Below are 17686 nucleotides of genomic sequence, written 5' to 3' on the forward strand. Positions count from 1 at the left end.
AGTTGTTGCTCTTGTATCAGAGAGCCTTTCAGCAAAGCCAAAATTCTGACTCCATAATTGAGTAGGGACAGAATGCCTGTCCTGCAGCTGTATGGCCTGGGATGCATATGGGAGCTAACGTGCAAGTTAGGGCGCAGATTCTGCAAATGTGGAGTCATGTATGCTCGCTGTGGGCTGCAGGTGATGACTTGCAAACAAGGCGTGTAAGTGTAATCAAAATGCAAACAGTCCTGGCATACTGAATTTTTATTTCCTGCTCAGTCACTGATGGGGCTACATTACTAAAAGCAAACGTTTCTCACGTAATAAGGTCAAACATCTTCTGAGGTCAATGGCCTATGGTTATGACTTCCTTACTGAATTTCAGTCTATGCTTCTTTAAAGGGCAGATTCTATTTATACACAACACAAATCCAGTTAAGAATTAAATACAAAAATTGTAAGCACAAAAAGATATGTCAAACAGCAGTTAACGTGGATGATACGATTTCCCTGACAACTTTTGCATCCTAGTACTGACAAAGACCCCACTATTTCTAAATGTAAGTAGTTGTGTGCATCGCTTTTTATCAGCATTGTTTTCTCTGGAGTTTTTAGCCGTGGCAGCCACTTTGCTGCCTCTTATGTTTTTATTTCCCATGACTGGGGAAATACATTGTAGCCATTCAGTAGAAAAGGGCATCCATGATGCCCTTAAGGATATCAGTCCCTGTATTTTGGGTTAGCGTTTTAGATGCCTCAGTCCATGTTTAAGACTCCAGCACATCTGAAGGTATTTCTGCAGATTTGGGGGGTTTTATCATGGTCGTTACATGGCTTAGCTCAGTCAGCTGGGGTCTGAATGCTGCCAGGAACATTTAACATTGTCACACAGAGAAGTGCAACTTTAGTTCATCTTAAACTGCTTACTGGGATTTCTCATAGTTTTTTTGTTTTTGGTAATGTATACTATATGCAATAGCAAAGTTAAGTACTTCGGACCCTCTGCATCCAGGTCCATCAAACTCCCTGTAACATCACTGGATGTTTGCATTCTAATCAGAAATTGAGCAATATGTATGCTGGGCTTCTGCAGCTGCGGAGTGCTTTTGAACTTGAGTACAAATAGCATTTATGTTTTCTATATTTGAGCTTCCTGCATGATGTTATTCATCACAGCATTCCTCATTTGCTCATGTAGCGTCGTGTTTTCCGGTTAAAAACTTCTGGTACATTTATTAGATAAAATATTGTAGATATGATTATTTTGGTAGAGCTGGTAATGGTTCGTGGTAATATGGATGACATTTAAAAAAAGCAGAATAGCCAGTGATTTCAGCTGACATCTATTCTCTTGCAAATAATATACATTTTTGATGGGATCTGTATGGATTTAGTTATCTAAGATGATTGCTGTACTTTTCATGTGCCCACTGGAACAAACTGTAGCTCTGTTAAGTTTCTGAGAACATTTAATAATTTATTGTTTCAATTTTCCGTATTTCAGCCTCTGATGTGTGATAATACTTTGAGTTACTTCCCTTTTCCTTTCAAAAGCAATTCAGAAAATATGCTCCCTTTTTTTCACAGCTGGCACTGTATGTGCTGTCATTCCTGGAACCCAGGGACCTTCTGCAGGCAGCCCAGACATGCCGTTACTGGAGGATTCTGGCTGAAGATAATCTTCTCTGGAGAGAGAAATGCAAGGAGGAGGGTAAGGCTGAGGAAAAAGATGGATGTAACGGTGTTGCTGTCATAAAAAGCGCAGATCATTTACATAATAAGCTTAAAGTTTTACAAAGGGAATTCGGGTGCCTTTAAATTTACCGCTTTGAGCTACGTGGTGCATATCTGTGTTGGAAGTAGGAAGCAGGAATAATCTGTGGACTACTAGCAAGGAAACTAGACTTAAGTTTGAACATCCTACTCATAAGGGTGTATACTAGGGGTATGTTTTAAAAATACTTTTACTTTTGCTTTGTTGGGATTGGTTTCATTCAAAATACAACCAAAGCAAGTAAGAGCTGAGATGGAAAAATGACAGGCGCACAATCTTGCAGTTAGTATATAGCATGGAGGAAGAACTGCAGCAATTGGGTAGAACGGGCACTGTACTTTCATGTCAGTTGTAGGAAAATTAACAGAGAAATTTCATAGGGTAGGGAAGGAAGATGGTAACTTGGTTGCTCAGAGAAGGGGGGGAACAGTTCCACAAGCCCTGTAGTTTGGACAGCTCGTGCCAACTCAGGAAGATAAGGTGGTTCAGCAGCAATATGAACGGGCAATAGAAAGCTTCCAGGGAAACAACCTCCTATTTGAAAACAAACAAAATTGTAAACTTTTATTTTTAAGCAGGAATACATGAACAAGCAGTTGGTTTCTGGAGGCAGAGCACATGCCTTTGACCTCCGAGCAGTGTTCTTACAGACATGGGCAAACACAGGTACCGTCCAGTCTGCCTCAGAGTCCTGAGAGAAGAACTCGTGAGAGATCCATGCAAGGGCTTTAAAAACGAAGACAGAATGAATGTAGCTGGGTATTTTTAAAGGCCCCTAAATTAATGAGTTGTTCTTTTGCAATGGAAATCGGGTGTCTAACTTCGTAAATCTTAAGATTCTCCTCTTACCAATTTCAGTGAAAAATGCATTAAGAGGACAGAATGAGAGAAAATGAAAATGTTGAGAGGCATGAGTCTGCATTTGTGAGCCTGAGAAGTAAGAAATAAATAATAAGTAAAAATATGTACAAATAAGTAAGAATATGGCTAGGCATGAGAGTACTGACAAAACAGTATTTTAGCCTGTTCAGACTTAGAGAGGAGCTCAGTAATATGAAGGCACAGTTAATTCAAGACTTGCACATAGAAACACTAGAAAAGAGGCTAAAAGCAGAATGAAATCCACGTAGTGGCAACAGACAAGACTCAGGCTAGTAATGAAATGCAGCGGAGAGAGAAGCTGTGTAGAAAAGATGGATGGGTGAGAAAGAGAATTGGAAAAAAAAAACACACAACCTATAGTAGCAAGGATGAAACAAAGCACTACCTCCTAAGTACCAATTCAGCCAGGGCACAACTGTACTTAAATTGAAGCCAGGCAAGGGCGTAGCTTTTTGAAAGAAAATAAAATAAATTAAGAGACCACTAATATCAAGAATCAGAGTGAACTTAGAGGTAACAAAGATGCATGACCAGAGAGGAGGGACACACAAAGAAAGAACTGCTTTGCAATGAGAGTATGAGCAGTTGTGGAGTTTGCTGGCTGATACTTATTTGAAAAAGGCAATATTCTGCTACCTTTCCTCAGAAAAAGGGATCCAAAAACAAGGCAGTAGATTGCTAGGAAGGAGTGATGAACAAGAGCATTTTCAGCCACATGATTACCGTAATGATTGTGCTTGGAAGACAAGGAAAGATGTAGTGTCAGGAGCAGGGTGGTGTCACTGACAAAATGCAAATACTGGCATGGAGAAGATGAGCAGAACCCTCTGGCAGGAGGTTGTTATGTTGATGCAGTATTTAATTTCAGAGTTCACTGTAAGGTTTGGGAGGGAGAGAAGTTGTTTTATGGGGGTTGGACTCATCACTCCCTCTTCCCCCCCTTTTGTTTTTTTATTTTTTTATTTTTTATTTTAATCCATTTTAGGGATTGATGAACCATTACATATCAAAAGGAGGAAAGTAATAAAACCAGGCTTTATCCATAGTCCGTGGAAAAGCGCGTATATTAGACAACACAGAATTGATACCAACTGGCGGCGAGGAGAACTTAAATCGCCTAAGGTAAGTTTCTGAGCTATGGACGTGGTGCCATGAACAAAGCAAGGTCAGCTGCAGTTATTTTTTTTTGCTTCAGACAAGCCAGACTAGCCATGCACAAAAAGCAGTGTGTTTTACAAAAAGGAAATAATTTGTATTTTAGCTTACCATGTTTTTACATTAATTTCTGAGCACCATGTTAGGAAATCAAAATGGGATGCTTCATGTGAACAAAATTGTTGCACTGCTGTTTTAAAAAAATCTGCAGAATTTGGTGAATGCCTATACCAGTCTTTGTGCGGGAGATAATCTCAGAGACTTGATTGGGAATACTTTTATTTAAATTAAACATACAAACACACATATTTGTAGAGCTGGGCCATGTACCTACACAAAAACATTCCACAACCATTCTGTGACCATTTCATGCTTAGTTTAATAGATTTTCTTATAAATTGAGCAACACAAGGAAGTAACTCTGTTCCGTATTAAGATCTTGTTTTTAAAAATATTAACGTATTTAGCAATATTGATTTCATAGTCTCATTAAGTCTTTTCCAATACAAAGATATGGAACAATACCTACAACATTTTTAAAAATAAATTAGCAACTGTCTAATCAAACCCATATTGAACTAGCAGTCAAAAACATGAAGAAAAAACATATATCCTTTTAGACAATTTCCCCGTTTTCTTGATTCCTGTACAATGAAACAGTAAGAACAAAAAAATTCCTGTGAAAACCCTATGGATATATCATGCTGTTTATTTGGCCGTGACTTATGTACATCTCTGGCAATGGCTCAGTATTTCTTGCCTTGATACGCCACATCAAGTTATCTTGGAATTATTATTAAAATTACAGCCTCAGGCATTAGCCAAATGCCCATTTCATTTCGATGAACATCTTGAAGAGTGCTCAGATATCTTGAATAAAAACATTCCTCATTCTGTGTGTTCTGATAACAATTCTTTTACTGTATTGCAGTAAAATACACTGGAGTTTTTCCCAAATTAAGTATTGAAAATCCTACATCTGTGGAGTTACATTCCAATCCACATTTCCAGCACTTTAAATGCTCGCTTTTGCTTGTATTTAATTTAATTTACTGTTTATAGTTTTTGACTTTGGTGCTGCCTGGCATTTAACAGATTACAGTGGTAAGGGGAAAATAGACATGGTCAGCCTTGACCCCAGAAATACAAATATGCAGCAGATAATACAATGCCCTGCTTTTTGTTGAAGATTGAAACGACTCTTAAAATGTAAAAGTCTGAGGGGAAAAATCCAAAAATAATGATTATGAATATGCAATGGAGTAATTGCAGAGGAATTAAGCAATGTCCAGCTACTAATTTATCCTACGTTTGTTACTGATTTATCCTGGTACTTGTAGGAGGTTTAAAATAACTGTGGTATGCTTGACAAGCAATGCAATATTACTCCATGGAAGAAGGAAAATACCTTCTTTGGTCTCAGCTGGCAGTAAATTAGACTTGACACACAGGATTAAGGGGGCATATTATTTTTGAAGTTACTCTACCATTTTATAATTTATGAATCAGAATAGCACTTTGTTTCCCCTGCTTATCTCTGATCTCCTGAGTTAAATTGTGAGTGTACTTTTTCATGTTCTTTATTGTCAGGTGCTCAAAGGTCATGACGATCATGTCATCACATGCCTTCAGTTCTGCGGTAACCGAATAGTGAGCGGCTCTGATGACAACACATTAAAAGTGTGGTCAGCAGTTACCGGCAAGGTAAGTTGATTATGCTGCTGAATTGCTTAGGAAATGAGCTAGTAAGAGCCATAGCTTACCAGCTACCACAGTTTTATCAGGCCACGCCCAGCGTGGTCTTTAGTTTGTCTGGCGCAAGATTGAGAAAACATACTGGTAAACATTTGGGTTATCGTTTCCTACACAGAATCTAGTCTAGTTCAAAAAAGTCACCTTGATGTGAAATTACAATGCTGCTCATGTTACCGTTGGCATATATCCTTGTTCTCTTGGCAATTCTTCTATTCTTGTGGAGTCATTTGTGACATGGATTCTAAAGAATTTGGACAGATACGTTGCTTTATCTCCCTTAAAGCTTAATTTAGCCTGCTTTTACCCCTCTAGATCTCACTTGTCTTCTATCATTCTTTCTGTTGTTTCTAAGGTATTGAAATGGTGTGTTGATTTTACTGGCTCCGTTTTCAAATACAGTTTGTTTTTCATTCTAAGCTACTATATTGCTGAGCCAGAAAAAAAATGTAACTTGCTTTAGGTTTAAATATTTCCTATTAAATTAGATCCAGCTCAGGCAGGAATTTAATAAGCTTCAATAATTTAATTTTGGCTTAGAGAAGCAAAACAATATGTGCAATCAAAAAGACAGTACTGAACATTTCACTCATGTTAGAACATCACAGCTACTCAGCACACAGCTTTTGTTTTAAGGTGACTGTCCATGCTCTATATAGATACAGAAATGACCTCAGGGAAATAGGAGTTTTTCCTTCTAAACTAGTGTCATGTATCGTTTGTTTTGTTTTAATGATACAGTTATTTGAACACCAGGACAGCTTTTGAGGATAACATGTTTAAGATGTAAAAGGTATCCACTTACAACGTTTAAACTGAATGTGTAAAGCATTTGTCTTTGCATGCCTAGAAATTTCTCAACAGGATTGTAAATACTGCTGTGGGGAAGAATAAAATTAAAAGCAATGGGCAGCTTCACCCTGCCTCTGCTGACTTCCCTACAACAAGCTGTCTAATGAAGGAACCCATATTAAATTTTTCATTTTTTAATTGAAAAGGGTAGGCTAAGCTCAAGTGAAATATACTTGATTTCTATATACCACCCTCTCAAAAGCAACATGTTCTTTTAAATATATAAAGTTGATCATGCTAGCATGACTTAACAATTCACATTCAGTATTTTTTTGAAAGTAATTACAAATCCTAGTGTGACTATTTACCTCCAACCTTAAAGAGAGCTGAGTATTGTATGTGAAAGATGGAAGACTGCTGTATTAGCCCTTATGCTGACTGATACCGAAGAATTAATAACAGGAACCCTGAAGGTTGGTTTGTGCAAATGAACATGACTAAATAATCCCTTGACAGATGTAAACCCCAGAATAAGGATTCTGTGTTCTTACTGCTTTAGAAGGATGATTTCTTAAAATATGAACAAATCAGTTGAAATTAAAAAAAAAAAAAAAAAAGTTTTGGAGCTGTGAAAGTGAAGAGAAGCTATGAACTGAAAAAGATGGATTTGCTAGCAGTGAATTAACCTAGAAGCCAAGAATTGTAGAATACTGGTAAAAGATATTAAAGAACTGGAAATCTATGTACAGCAGAAAAGCAAGGAATTTTCAAGTATGTCTGTTAGAAGGAACAGGATATTACCAACAGAAATTAGTGTACTGTTGGTCACTGATGCAGAAAAAGTATTTTTGGAGAAAAGTCACATGATGGCAATACAACGTGCAGCGATGATAGAACACTTTCTTTCAGCAGAAACTTGAAAGGTTGTTAAACAACAACTACCAAAGTTAGGGCTTAATTTATTACAGCTGATCCAGATAGCCTGTATTTTCTGATTTGTTTCTAAAGTTACTTGTGTTTCTTCAAAAGGAGAAGAAAGCTAAAATGTGTCATTATTTAAATGGAATAAACTGCATACTGTGTATTTAGGATACATTATCTCAGATAAAAAATATTGGACTATGTGAAGAGGAGTCAATTAACAGTTAGAGGAAGGCCATGGAAATTAATGCCACTTAGCATTAGATTACAGAAAAAGAGATCATCAAACAGTCTTGACCTCTTTTCTCCTGCAGATACGGGTTTGACTGATAAAAATAATAGCGCTGAAATAGATGGCCATGTGCACTGCAAGACTGTATCCCATGACACAGCGGAAGAAAATAGAGCAATGTGAAAATCAACATGGCACATATTTAAATGGGTTAGAATGTGGGTAATTAGAGAGATCGCGTTGTTAATGTAAATGCAGAATCTTTACGGAGTATCTTTCTAGAAGGGTCTTGCAAGGATTTGTTCTTGTCTGTACTAATTAGCACTTTACTGCTGCTTGATGAGAAAGCCATATACAGTCATTACTTATAGGAATACAGACTGAGAGACAGAGACAAGCTGCTGTTCCGGAGTGGGTGAGGTTTTATACAAGTAGGTGTGAGCAAATGCTGTTCCAACATGGTGAAAATCATGTCATACAGCTAGGATCAAAGAAGGTAGGCCGCGTGTGTGTAATGGGGGATTCTCTCCTGGGCAACAGTAAAGTCTGAGAAAGGTTTGAAATACGGTTTTACAGTATTGATGCTGTAGCTGCAGCTTATAGACTGTGCTGTTTCTGGGAAAAACAAACAGAAAAATAAAATAGGAGTATATGGCTTATAAGTTGGTGGTAGAACTACTAAGTGAATGCTCTCTGCAGTTCTAACATATATGCTTCGGAAATGCACTGGAAAAACCTTCAGTGACTCAGAAAAATACTGAGAAAAAGACTTAGGGCCACGAATTTGGAAAGACAGTTTACTTTATCAAAAGCAAGATTATGGGGAATATTCCTTATAGTCAAAGTACCAACAAGTGAAATTTGATGAGCATTTTCTAACAGATGGAATTTTTTGTTCAAGCACAAAGAAGTCTCCAGGAGTCTTCCGGCTTTTGCTATGAGAGACTGCTGTTACCTCCTTGATTACTTTTCTTAAATTTCCCTTCAACTCTATCAAAACGGTAACTGAGCCACACATTTATTTTCAGTGTTTGAGAACACTAGTTGGACACACAGGCGGAGTCTGGTCTTCACAGATGAGGGACAACATCATCATCAGTGGATCTACAGACCGAACTTTGAAAGTCTGGAACGCTGAGACCGGAGAATGCATACACACCTTGTACGGCCACACCTCCACGGTGCGTTGCATGCATCTCCATGAGAAAAGGTAAGTCTTTGCCCAAAGTGACAGCCATGGATTGGCTTGTAATTTATGCCGTGTTTACAGAAAATGCTTGTTAAACTTGGGTGCCTAATCAAACACTGAGTGAAATACAAAACAGGCAAAGCATCCAAACTAAACTACATAAATCAACACACAGGAGGAGATGATTAATAGAAGAAAGAGCATAAGAGTGCTAATTAAAGAACAGAAAATTAAGAGTCATGGACTTTTATAAAGTCACATTTTATCTTATTTCAAAACTAATTCTGTTATGCTGTGATCCAGTCTCCCACACTGTGAACAACTTCTTCTTAGCTTTTTGTAAAGGTTACAAACTTTTACTCATTTTGCAGAATGACTTTTTAAGTATTGTTGGTGCAGTATTTTATTAAGATTTTAACTGATTGCATCATAATTTCTGCAACAGTATGTCATGTCTTGATTCAAGGAACACTGGCAGAGCTCCCTTACTTGGCTATGGCATGGAGTAGTTGACAGAGTGCTCATTGGTTGTATTCCTTCTCTTTTTGAAGAACGATGAGGTTTTTCATAATGTATTGCATTATTATTAATTCCTTTTCATTTATGTTCTTGCCTGAGAATGCTCTTAAAAGTATAAACTGAAAAAAATCAAGCAGAATAACTGTTCTATTAGTAAAGTATAACTTCTAAAGATCTTCTTTGTTTCATTGTTACAATTAGTTAACTCAGTCATTAAAAGGGATGCTCAAAGCACTAACTTGAACTCGACATATTCATAAGCTTTCATGGGTGCACACAATAGTCCACAGTTTCCCATGACATTATTTTGCTGTTCAGGAATGAAGTGCTTTTTAAATACTGATTGCTAATTATATCAAATATATCCTGGAGAGGTGAGTAAAGCAAGGAAGAAAAACACTCAAGTCATTTGCAACCCTAATGAAATGTCATACCAAACCAGGCCTTGGTAGCTAGTGGACAAATGCTATCTAGTGTGCCAAATTATAACTTACAACTGATCTGTAGCCAAATCTAATCGTTTTAATACTTTTATTTCCGATGCTAAGTATAGGAGGGGTTTTCTTGTTCCTCCAGAGTGGTGAGTGGTTCTCGAGACGCTACACTGAGAGTCTGGGACATAGAGACGGGCCAGTGTTTACATGTTCTGATGGGCCACGTAGCTGCAGTTCGGTGCGTTCAATACGATGGCAGAAGGGTTGTAAGTGGTGCATATGATTTTATGGTCAAAGTGTGGGATCCAGAGACAGAGACCTGTCTGCACACGCTGCAAGGGCATACTAACAGAGTCTATTCATTACAGGTAAGTGATTTGCATTTGCTGCTTTAGTTTCCTTAAGTAGCATTTAAAGTCAGTGTATTTCACCTCGTTTATTAAATTGTGAGTACCTACTCCAGAACTGTACAGGCCACAGGAATATAGGATCATCTGTGATAGTCTCCTCTCTCATTTTTAATAGTTACACGTTGTCTTAATTTAGAGAGTGAGGTTTTTTTTAGAGGAGCATTTTTAAAGCACCCAACACAACAAAGCCCAAATCTCTGTCCCAGCAAGTTAAGTAGTTTTGCAGGTTTTGGAAAAAAACACCACAACAACAACCCCCCCCCCCCCCTTTTTTTTTTAATTTTGCATGTATTTTGGAGCTTTGTTACCAGTTTCCCTAAAAGAAGTTCTAATGTTACTATTTAAATAAACCAGATAATACAGTATTTGAAAATGTGCCAGAAATCTCATTGGATTAGTGTTCTGAATTATACAAATCTGTTTATCCTTATTTTGTAGTCACATCTTCTAGTTCCAAGCTGTAATTCACAGTAAGGCTAAAACTGAAATTTGATTGCCCTGACATAAATCTCCAGTCTTCTGCTTCCTTTTCTCAGAGTAGAGGCTTACGGTTGTGCGGCTTTGTCAGCAGAGACATGTTAGTGTAGATGCAGGTTATTATTGGTATTCCTCTATGGCATGGTTTTATTGCTTACCTGTCACCTGACTTTTCACCAGACCTGTGCTGGCAAAGACATACATAGACCTCGTGTAGACTCTTCTTACCTTTACTAATCCAAGAGATCATCTTGTTCATTCATAAAGTCAAAGCATCACTTCCAGGGACATAAAAGAGAACGAAATTAATTTCATGCTTGTGCCTGTTCTCACCACAATCTGTCAGAACTTGAAAAAGAAATTAACAATTACAGTTTACAACCAGGAAGTAGCATTCCGCATGTAACTAGTCTGGATTATGGCACAGAAAGTGAAGCTCTGTGCTAGAGACGTTTTTCCTAAATTCTTTCATCATAAGGTTTTTCTCACCATAATAGATTAAATGTGAACAAGATGCCTAATTGATTTTCTTCTGAAAAATATGTAGTAAAATTTATCAAATATCTCCAGCCCTTCCCTTACATTCATATGCTGAGGAGTATTCTTGTATCGAGCAGCAAACAAGTTAAAAATGCTGTACTACCTAGCGCTTAAAACTATTACAGTTTTATTTCATCTGGTGCAATTGAGGAATAGTGTATGTTATTCTGCCTTATGTTCACTAGGGACTCTTGTTCTGGCTGATGAATATTCATGTCTTGCTCTGATACTGTACTAATAATGGATCAACTAGTTGGGTAATGTTACTCACACTGATAGTATTTATACCCTGTAAATGGAACTTGGTATTATAAAAATAAATGTCTAGGGAGCAGAAGGCTACAGGTGCCTACAGTTTTAGGAGAGGAAGATTTGTTAAAATTGCATGGTGAGCTCCTGCTGAGATAGCCCAAAACAATACAACTCCCATAAATAGAATAATTAGGCTGATAGCCAGCCTGCCTTCCCCATCCCTGCTCCATAGTGGATTCTCTTACAGTTCAGTATTTCCCCTTCTGTGGACCCCCTACCATTTGCCAGAGATCCTTATGCAGCAATTTAAGATTACAGACCGTATTGCATTTTCTTAGTCATCTCTTCCTTAGTTGCCTTTGAAATAATCTACAGATTCTCAGGATCTTTGAGTAAGTTCAGCTTAGAAAAGAAGAACATTCTGTGCTGTTTCCACCCAAGAAGTGTGCTGGCTACTCACCATTCCTGGTCCTTTATCCAAACTCAAATTAGTTCACATCCTGTTTGGGAAGTAGGGTGCCCAAAACAGGATGCAAAATTCCAGTCATAGTCTTAACAATGCTTGCTAGAATTGAGAAGTTATTTTACATGCCTTATATAGCATATGTCTATTTCAGACACCAGAGTGTCTGTTTGCAGTATATATTTTCTTTACCAGAAATGCAGTGTATGCTGGTAAGCAGTCTGCATGTGCCAGTCACTCCCTAAATTCTTTTGAACTGAAGTGCCAGGCTCAACCACGTTTGCAGGCAGTGATTTAAGATGTTCTAAGATCTAGGAGATTTTTTATGAAAAGCAGCAGTCAGATAGCTGAGTTCTCTTAGCTGGGTTCTCTCTTCTCTGTTACTGGATACCAGTCAGTCCGGACAGACAAATAGTGTCGCATTGCCCTACCTATAGCAAAGGCTCCTGCCTAGTCATCGTTTTCCCAGGCTGGAGTTGTACCTGCATGCGTTCAAGCCAAATTCACATCTTCACAATTCTCTCTCAGCTTTTACACTTACGCTGGGTTAATTTCACCATTTTAAATGTCACATGAGTCCTAATGAAAATAGTAATTTTCAGAACCCCCAGAAATCTTTCTGATATCTCTAATAACACAGTAAACAAAGTTCTGAACTGAAAGTATCCCTGCACCAAATTTGCCTCCCTCTTGATGATAATACAGCCAAGATATCTGCTGTTTCACATGGCTTTTTACCATCACAGAAGAAATATTGGTTAAGCACATTTTCCCTAAAATGGACATTTGTTGTTACTTACCACACTGCTTACAACCGGACAGATTATTTGTTAGTTTCTTCTGGAAATTGAAGTTAGGCTGACTGATCCAGAATTCTTCATCTCTCATCATCATCTCCTTCAATAAAGAGAGAAATTGTATTTGCCATCTGAAGTCTTGTCTATCTTCCATGAGTTCTCAAAGATAGCAGCAGATGTCTCTGGAATTGTCTTCAAACAACTTGCCTTATGCATTTTTTTTTCCTTTTCTAGCAGAAGCTCGTATTCAGTTGTCACTGGTGTCAGTGCTGTTAGCCTACACTCAGATGGCTGAGGACAGAAACAAAAAAAAGTTAAATAGCTGGCCTCATTTAGTGTTTCCTTCCCACTGCGTGTAAATGAGCTTTTTATTTTTATTTTTTGCCTTCTTCATTTTTTTTACATAATAGGGTTTTATCATCCTTAACAGCTCTTGCTAGTTTTATCTTGTTTTGTGCTCTGCCTTTCTGATTTTGTCCCAGTGTACTCTTATACACACCTATTGATCTAGTTTCTACTTTTTGTACAATTCCTTGTACTTCAGCCAAGTGGGTCTTGGTAATTTACTACACTTCCTATCTTTCCTTCACACAAGGATAGTTTGTGTCTTTAAGAAAGTGCCAACTCTCCTGAACTCTTCTTCCCCTCAGAGAACAGATATATAAAAAACACATGGGAAGGAAGTCTCAATTTATTGAAGTATTCCTCCTTGAAGCCCAATGTTTTTATTCCACTGCTTTTTTCTTTCCTTTTTTGAGAATCCTGGACTCTTATGTCATAGTCACTATCATTCAAGTTACTTTCCACCTTTATATTCTCTACATGTCCAATCTTTTTGGTCAAAAGTATCTAATATCTTAGCTGATTCCTCTACGTGTTCATGTTTTACATATTTTTACTTTATATACGCCCAGAAAATCCAAGAATTTGGACATCTGTGTTAGCCTGTATACTTTTCCCAACAATGACTAGGAAGAGCTCCTTACTGCACACAATTATGATTATAAAATGACTAAATGCATTTTTCAATTGCATTCCCTCCATTTCCCTATGTTTTGGCCTTTGTATAGCTTGTTCTGGATTCATGTTGTAACCCTTCTCCAGCTTAAAGTCCCCCTGACTTCTGAAAAGCAGGTTTGGCTTTTTTAATTCTTTCCTATGAAAATGGCATCCTTTTACTGTTGTACCCTGCAGTATAGCCAAGATTCTATTCTGTGTAAAAAAGTTGTGTTATATTTGCAAGACCAATGCTTCAGTGTTGTTCTCCTCCAACTGAGTACCTCATAGACCATGTCTAAAGCAGGAAATTACACTGCCCACAAATCACCTGCTGTAATATCAGTCAGTTCAGTCTGTATGTAGACTGAACTTTTACTTTGTAATGCACTTTCCAAATTTATACATATGTAGTATCTAATGTTGCATTTAGTGAATTAAATGCCTTCTTCATATAGAGTGTTGTAAGATCCTGATATAATTGCTTATAATAGATTTACCTTTCTTGTAGTTTGATGGTATCCACGTGGTGAGTGGATCTCTTGATACCTCCATCCGAGTCTGGGATGTGGAGACAGGAAACTGCATTCACACGCTGACAGGCCACCAGTCTTTAACAAGTGGAATGGAACTCAAGGACAATATTCTCGTGTCTGGGAATGCCGATTCTACAGTCAAAATTTGGGACATTAAAACAGGACAATGTTTACAGACATTGCAAGGTGAGCTCAAACTACCTTAATGTAAATCAAGCTGCCTGCAGTAATCTATGCTGCAGATCCTATGTCAAATGACGTGCAGAGAAACAACTGTGGACCATTTACAACTTAAATGCCATTTTTTCTGATGACAGCTGTATGATCTTCCTCTGATTTAGAGGAACAAAATGTATTTAATCTAATCTATCCAAATCACTTGCCTATTATGAAAGGCAGATGGTCTGGACCGATAGAAATTCGGTATGGGTGTATTAGCCTAATAAGCCACAGAAGTATGTAGGAAATGACATCTCAAAACAGTCAGTCAGCGTACTTATTTAGGGGTCACTTGGATGTTTCAAAGCCTACTGATTAATTGGATCGGGAGGCAAAGTACACTGTCTATTGCAATAAATCAAAAGAAATGAGTGGAAGATGTTTTCTTTATTTCGGTAATAAGAAAGATTTCAGTTTCCACTCAGGCATCGGGCACATGAACACATTGTTTTATTCCCCCCCTAAAAAAGGTCTTATATCATATCCAGCAATGCTAGCTACAGCAGAAAATTAAGCTCCACTGGAAAACCGGCTGCTGTTTTAACAATTTATATGTCTTATCTGTATATCCATCAATACTTACTGATAGAGTAATCCTGTAATAACACTTCAAAGGGACGTGGAGACAAACAGTCATAGCGGCCACCTCCTTCTGGATGGTTAAGCTCATTTTCATGAATTCCCAGGTATACACTTGCCCTGCTGTAAACAAAACAAGATCACTGTAACAAAGACAGAAATATGGGGAATTTTTCTATGCCTGCATTCACTTCTTGAAAACACAGGGCAAGGCTTCCGTACCTTTTGAAGCAGAAAAACAGGGTTAATGCATCTGATAGATAGAAACAGCTGTATGCAAATCGCTGGGTATTTATGTTAGATGCAGTGCTGGCTGTCCTTGAGTTCTAATTACAAAAATGTTCTGGTTTACTCCTCTAGGTCCCAACAAGCATCAGAGTGCTGTGACCTGTTTACAGTTCAACAAGAACTTTGTAATTACCAGCTCAGATGATGGGACTGTAAAACTTTGGGACTTGAAAACGGGTGAATTTATCCGAAATCTAGTTACATTGGAGAGTGGGGGAAGTGGAGGCGTCGTGTGGCGGATCAGAGCTTCTAACACAAAGCTAGTGTGTGCGGTTGGAAGCCGAAATGGGACTGAGGAAACAAAGCTGCTGGTGTTGGACTTTGACGTGGATATGAAGTGAAGGGCAGAAAGATTAATTTGTCCAAACGTGTAGACGATGTTCTCCTTTCCCTCCCCCTGAAAAAAAAAAGAAAAAAAAAAAGAAAAAAGAAAAAAAAAGAAAAAGGAAAAAAAAAATCCCTTGTCCTTGGTGGTGCAGGATGTTGGCTTGGGGCAACAGATCCTAAAGACCTACAGACTACAAAGGAGAAGACAAAGATGACGAACTCTAACTGACAAGTGAGGCATTTGCTGTCTCGTCACATAAAAAGGCTACACTTTCGACCGGGGCAGCTTTGCAAAAATACGACTTTTGAAATGATACCAGGTGCAATTGTTTCTTTAATTTCCTCCAGCTGCTTCCTTCAGCAATTTGGAGGTGAAAAAAAATTGTTACAGTTCTTGTTAACAGGTTATTTTACCACAAAGATCTTGAAAGAAGCTGCACATGCAAGCCTGCTCATGCACACCTGGGCCCCCCTGGGTCCTGGCAGCCCCTCCGAGCAACGAGCTCTCCCCTAGCCCCGCTCTGAGCAGGGGGTTGGACCAGACAACCTGCAGAGGTCCCTCCCAACCTCTATGAGCAGTCACTGGTTGACTTTCAAAAACTAGAGAGCATCTGCAATGACAACAAAAACAAAACCAAAACCAGAAAGAGTCCATTCCTGGTGTAGAAAAGCTGAAATATTACTGTGAATTGTTCTGTACAGTTTTATCAGAGCTTTTTCTTTTTTTTCTTTTATTCCTATTTTTTTGCCAACCATTGCCAATGTCAATCACAGTATTAGCCTCCGTTTAATCTATTTACTGTTGCTTCCATCTACACTCTTCAATGCATAAGTTGCTCTGAGGTGGCAAGTTGTCCTGGGTTTTGAGAGTCCTCTGATGGATTTAATTCGCAATGCTGGTGCTAGAAGTAGGTCTTCAATTACGGGATTGTTGTCCCACCCCTGTACTGTATTCCCAGTGGCCAAACTTATTTATGCTGCTAAATGAAAGAAAGAAAAGCAAATTATTTTTTTTTATTTTTTTTTTCTGCTGTGACGTTTTAGTCCCAGACTGAATTCCAAATTTGCTCTAGTTTGGTTACAGAAAAAGACTTTTTGCCACTGAAACTTGAGCCAACTGTGCCTCTAAGAGGCTGAGAGTGGAAGAGTTTCAGACAATTAAAGAGTGAAGTTTGCCTGCAAATAAAGAATTGAGTGTGTGTGCAAAGCTTATTTTCTTTTTTCTGGGCAAAAATTAAAACACATTCCTTAGAACAAAGCTAATGCAGCCTGTTCTGTGGGGAAATTTTTCTTTGTGAGGGCTGTGGTGAATGGAATGAACATACATTAAAAAAAAAAAAAAACTGACAAAATTTTTAAAAAATATTATAAAATACAAACATGAAATAAAGTTGCTGGTCAGTCTTAGTGTTTTACAGTATTTGAGAAAAAACAACTGTTACAGTTATTGCTGGGAGGAACTGACAGAGCAAAAACTTAGGTTTTTGTAAAGATGTCACATGCAAACAAAATGAGAAATGAAAGAGTCAAATGGTTTGCCTCATTCTCCAAGAGCCACAACTCAAGCTGAACTGTGAAAGTGGTTTAACACTGTATCCTAGGCGATCTATTTTCCTCCTTTTTTTTTTTTGTTTTTGTTTTATTTATAGTCTGATTTAAAACAATCAGATTCCAGTTGGTTAATTTTAGTTATGTAACAACCTGACATGATGGAGGAAAACAACCTTTAAAGGGATTGTGTCTATGGTTTGATTCACTTAGAAATTTTATTTTCTTATAACTTAAGTGCAATAAAATGTGTTTTTTCATGTTAGTATGTCTTTTTTTTCTTTCTGTTTCTTGTGGTTAATTTAATATTATATATCCTATGAAGCCTGAAGCAGGTCAAGTTGCTCAGCTTACTGGTAGATGCTAAAATATGTCTCGGGACTTTTTATGTAACACTTCCACAAACAGGTGCATGAGCGTCCTCTCCTTCAGTTGCTGTATAGGATTTGTCACACAGCCTTCAACAAACATGCGGTAAAGCCGTTAGCTTCCTAGCGCTCGGAACGTGTCAGGATTTGACTCTGGAGGGAGTCAGCTATAAAAAGCATCTGAAGTACATAAAACTTCCCCCAATAGCATCTTGTTACTGCATCTTAAATTGAAACTTGATTTTTATTACTTA

The 17686-nt window shown here is 37.9% G+C and overlaps 1 protein-coding gene and 1 long non-coding RNA gene across 4 annotated transcripts in view; one reads left to right on the forward strand and one right to left on the reverse strand.

Moving 5' to 3' along the window:
• FBXW7 (F-box and WD repeat domain containing 7) overlaps window positions 1-17329 on the forward strand; it is a 170828-nt gene extending 153499 nt beyond the window's left edge. For all 3 annotated transcript variants that reach the window (XM_035323739.1, XM_035323738.1, XM_035323740.1), the window contains 7 exons: window positions 1570-1693; window positions 3624-3760; window positions 5384-5497; window positions 8519-8700; window positions 9775-10000; window positions 14079-14289; window positions 15262-17329. In XM_035323739.1, the coding sequence (XP_035179630.1) occupies window positions 1570-1693; window positions 3624-3760; window positions 5384-5497; window positions 8519-8700; window positions 9775-10000; window positions 14079-14289; window positions 15262-15530 (1263 nt within the window). In that variant the 3' untranslated portion in view covers window positions 15531-17329. The remainder of the gene's footprint in view (window positions 1-1569; window positions 1694-3623; window positions 3761-5383; window positions 5498-8518; window positions 8701-9774; window positions 10001-14078; window positions 14290-15261) is intronic.
• Window positions 3195-13464, reverse strand: LOC118165595. Its single transcript, XR_004750125.1, has 2 exons — window positions 12575-13464; window positions 3195-3512 (listed from the first exon to the last, which is right to left on the reverse strand). It is a non-coding gene; the product is annotated as an uncharacterized LOC118165595 (long non-coding RNA).
• Window positions 17330-17686: the final 357 nt, after the last annotated feature.

Source organism: Oxyura jamaicensis, chromosome 4 (assembly GCF_011077185.1).
Source record: "Oxyura jamaicensis isolate SHBP4307 breed ruddy duck chromosome 4, BPBGC_Ojam_1.0, whole genome shotgun sequence".
Classification (NCBI taxonomy): Eukaryota; Metazoa; Chordata; class Aves; order Anseriformes; family Anatidae; genus Oxyura; species Oxyura jamaicensis.